General features: G+C 35.6%; 1 protein-coding gene across 1 annotated transcript; it reads right to left on the bottom strand.

Annotated features, from left to right (window-relative positions):
• Positions 1–373: 373 nt before the first annotated feature.
• LOC121811264 (transcription factor MYB102-like) lies at positions 374–1745 on the bottom strand. Its single transcript, XM_042212090.1, has 3 exons — positions 1551–1745; positions 1324–1453; positions 374–1020 (listed from the first exon to the last, which is right to left on the bottom strand). The coding sequence occupies exons 1-3, from the start codon at positions 1681–1683 to the stop codon at positions 429–431; spliced, it is 855 nt and encodes a 284-aa protein (XP_042068024.1). The 5' UTR covers positions 1684–1745; the 3' UTR covers positions 374–428.
• Positions 1746–3585: the final 1840 nt, after the last annotated feature.

Here is a 3585-nt window from a genome sequence, read left to right as displayed (position 1 = left end):
ACTTGATAAATATTTAATTAAAATTAATAGTGAATTAAATGTGATTATTTTTATCAATCCTTTCTATCCACCGAACAAACACTCTAAGCAAATAAAATGAATTCTTCTTTTAGAAAAAAGTATAATCGAACTCCTTACTTTAATTTGACTAATTGCCTCAATAGTTTGACCATACAAATTTTTTCAAATAAATGTAGTTTATAAGGTTAGGTATGAATTTACGTATAGAAATATTTATATGGCTATGTTATATGTAGCCTTCATGATCACGACCAAATGAATTAAAGAAAAATAAAATTGATGAAACCAATTTTTCTTTCTTTTCTTTTTAACTTCATCTAATTCTTTTCTTGTTCTCTTTACATGAAATTGGAATAATAACACCTCAATAAACAAGTGAAATACAAGTAAAATACAAATGGAATTAATCAAATCTCCAACAAATCATCCAAATCCCACCCCTCAGAAATCTCAAACTTCATCAAATTACTGCAGAAACTTTCCCTCTCATCTTCAACCGTTGGAGGGCTGCTGTTTCCACTGCTGCTGCTTCCGTTCACCGATTGAAAACCCGAATTTTCCGAAACTTGGTAGCCAAAACTCGACATATCGCTGGCATTGGCAGTGTGAATCATCACATTATCTTGAAACATTTGTTGAGATTGCAACTGATTGTGATTGTAATTGTGATTTGGTGGGGTTTGTTGGTCGATTATGTAGTCAGAGTTATTAGGTTGGAGAGGTGGGCCCACCGAATTCGACATGTTGTTGGCCCCGCCGTTGGATGATATTAGGGCCATGGCGAGCCTCAGCGCCTCCGGGTTGATTAGGGTTTGGAGGCGGAGGAGGTTGAGCTGTGGCGAGTTGAGGAGCGAGGAGAGGTCGAGTAAGTCGAGGCGCGGGGCGTGGGTCACTGGGTCGATCCCCATCCGGAGCAGGCGCTTCCGGATGTGGGTGTTCCAGTAGTTCTTGATCTCGTTGTCTGTTCTCCCGGGCAGACGGGCCGCGATGGCAGACCATCTAGTGATAGCAAAAAAATTATTTGAGACGAGCTAACTAAAATTGAAATTTTTTTCCTAGTTAAAATAAAAAATTATTGAAAAGTAAGTTCGAAAAAATATATTTAATTTATTAGAAAATGTACTATACAATGTGGCATGCCAAAATTCACATGCGAGATTTTGTCACGTATCCATTTTATAAGAGGAAAACATGTGATTTAAAATGTTTGAACTTCAACGTGCCACGTCATCATTAAGGCAAGATGTTTTTTTTTTTTTGAAAAATGATGATTGGAAAATGAATAAATGGTGAGAATCTTACTTGTTGCCAAGAACACTATGGAGTTGGATAATGGTTTCTTCTTCCTCAAATGAAAATCTTCCCCTTTTGATATCTGGCCTTAAGTAATTAGTCCATCGCAGTCGACAACTCTTCCCACATCTTTGTAAACCTATAACATATATATAGCTTATTAATCCAATCATATAATATATATAAAGAAAAAACATGATTGATATGATCTAAAATTCTAAATATGTAGTATATACCAGCATTTTTGGGAAGATTTCTCCAATTTCCGGCGCCATGGGCGTGGATGTATCGACTGAGCTTCTCGTCTTCTTCGGGTGTCCATGGTCCCTTTTTGAGGCCATTTTTGTCACAGCAAGGTGTTCTTCCCATTGTTGAGAGTTTTAGAGAATATGATTAGAAAAGAAGATTATGTTCTGTAAGAAAAGTGAATGTTGTTGTATGCCCGGTTGAGAAATTGAAGACAAAAGGCGCCTATTTATAGAAAGAAAATTGATAGTGTGATTAACATTATTAAGTCAATATGATTGGCGCCGCCCCCTCTCTCTCTTGTGCGTTGTCACAAGGTGTCAAGGTTGATGGTCAAATTTAAAAATATAACAAATGTCAGAATCTAATTAAGATTAATCCTTTCATTCCAATTACTAATAGTAAGTGTTCGAATCATTACGAAAGTATATGGATAGGAGCACAGCCACGCATATGGTGAACTAAATCGCTTTTATAGTGAACAAAAATCATTGTTACAGTAAACTAAATTCGTGTTATCTAATTACATACATTAAGGTGGTGTTCGATTTACAAGATAAAATAATACTAAGATAAAATCTATGATTGATTTGTGAGATTATTTTAGTCAGATGGTTCCCTATGACTAATTATCCCATGATTATCAATCTAAAATTGAATTGTAGGGTTGAATTTCATGAACCAAACACACTACAAATTTAATCTCGGATACAATCTTGCAAACCGAACGTCCTCTAAGATTAGTTATATTTTGATCATCTACTCCACTTTTTATTCATATTAAATTTGTAGTGGAATAAATTTTAGCGCAATTGATCATTGTGACTCTAAGTCTCGGGAGCTCTTGAGGTAGTTTATTCGATTTTCAGTATCTCTAGTTTCAATCATTCAACCCTGATCATTTTATAAAAGAAATTGATAAACATAATTGAAGTAATTAGTTGGAGATTACGGAAGAGCGTAGCTTATTAAGCGAAAATTAGTTTGAAAAAGGAGGTGGCCATGAATAGGCTTTTTGATTATTTTGTTTCGAACCTTTGGAATACTAAGAAATGTTGGAGTTAATGCGAAGACTAAATAGATTGTCATTTTCGCATTTATTTTTCAATTTTGACATTATTTCTATCTCGATTAATGCCTTTCAATTCAATGTCGTCTTTCCATTTATTTTTCAGGGGTTTATGTATATATTTATTATTAATCTTAAAATTATTGTACTAATATTGCATAATAGATTAGTCCACCACATACACTTATAAAATGATCTTTTTTTTTTCAATTTATTATAACATACACGATAAAACACTACCCATAATGTAGTAGCATATACTCGTACACTATATATTGAATAAAATAAGTGCGATATTTGAACACAACAATCAAAAAACTATTTATGATAATGATTTTTGTAACACTTTTATAAATCTTGAGATTATATTGATGACTCAAAGATGAAGAGATAGGTATTTGGCTCATGGTAACTTTAGCTTGGGACATGTGTCAGCCCAAAAATGGCTTTGACCTTATAAAGTGTAATCTCATCAGGCCACCAGCAACGCGTTACGTGGGTGGCTCTAAGCCCGTTCCTCCGTGACGAGACGCGCGCGGGACGCGTTGCAGCGTCCCGTCCCGCAGCGTCCCGTTGCAGCATTGTGTTGATATTTTCGAAACACTATATTGACATTTTCATCAAAAACCCTAATTTGGTAGTTTTTTTTTATCTTTTTTTATTTAATTAATAAAAATAAAAATTACACGTGACAAATTTTAGACCACAAGATTTCTAAAATCCTATGGTCTTAAATTAGTTGTTGTTAGAGCATCTCCAATGGCGGCGAGCGGGCCGGCTAGCCGATTTTCGGCGCTCTCTGGTCCGCTCGCCGAACCATTGGAACCGGCGAGCGCCATTTCGGCGAAAAAATCGGCTAGCGCTGGCCGATCCGCGAGCGCTCGCCGCCATTGCAGGCGGCGGACCGGCGAGCGAATTTTAAATTTTATTAATGTATTTTTTTAAATTAATGTATT

Source organism: Salvia splendens, chromosome 7, assembly GCF_004379255.2.
Source record: "Salvia splendens isolate huo1 chromosome 7, SspV2, whole genome shotgun sequence".
Classification (NCBI taxonomy): domain Eukaryota; kingdom Viridiplantae; phylum Streptophyta; class Magnoliopsida; order Lamiales; family Lamiaceae; genus Salvia; species Salvia splendens.
The sequence above is the reverse complement of the archived record's forward strand: the minus strand, read 5'-3'. Positions and strand labels throughout refer to the sequence as shown.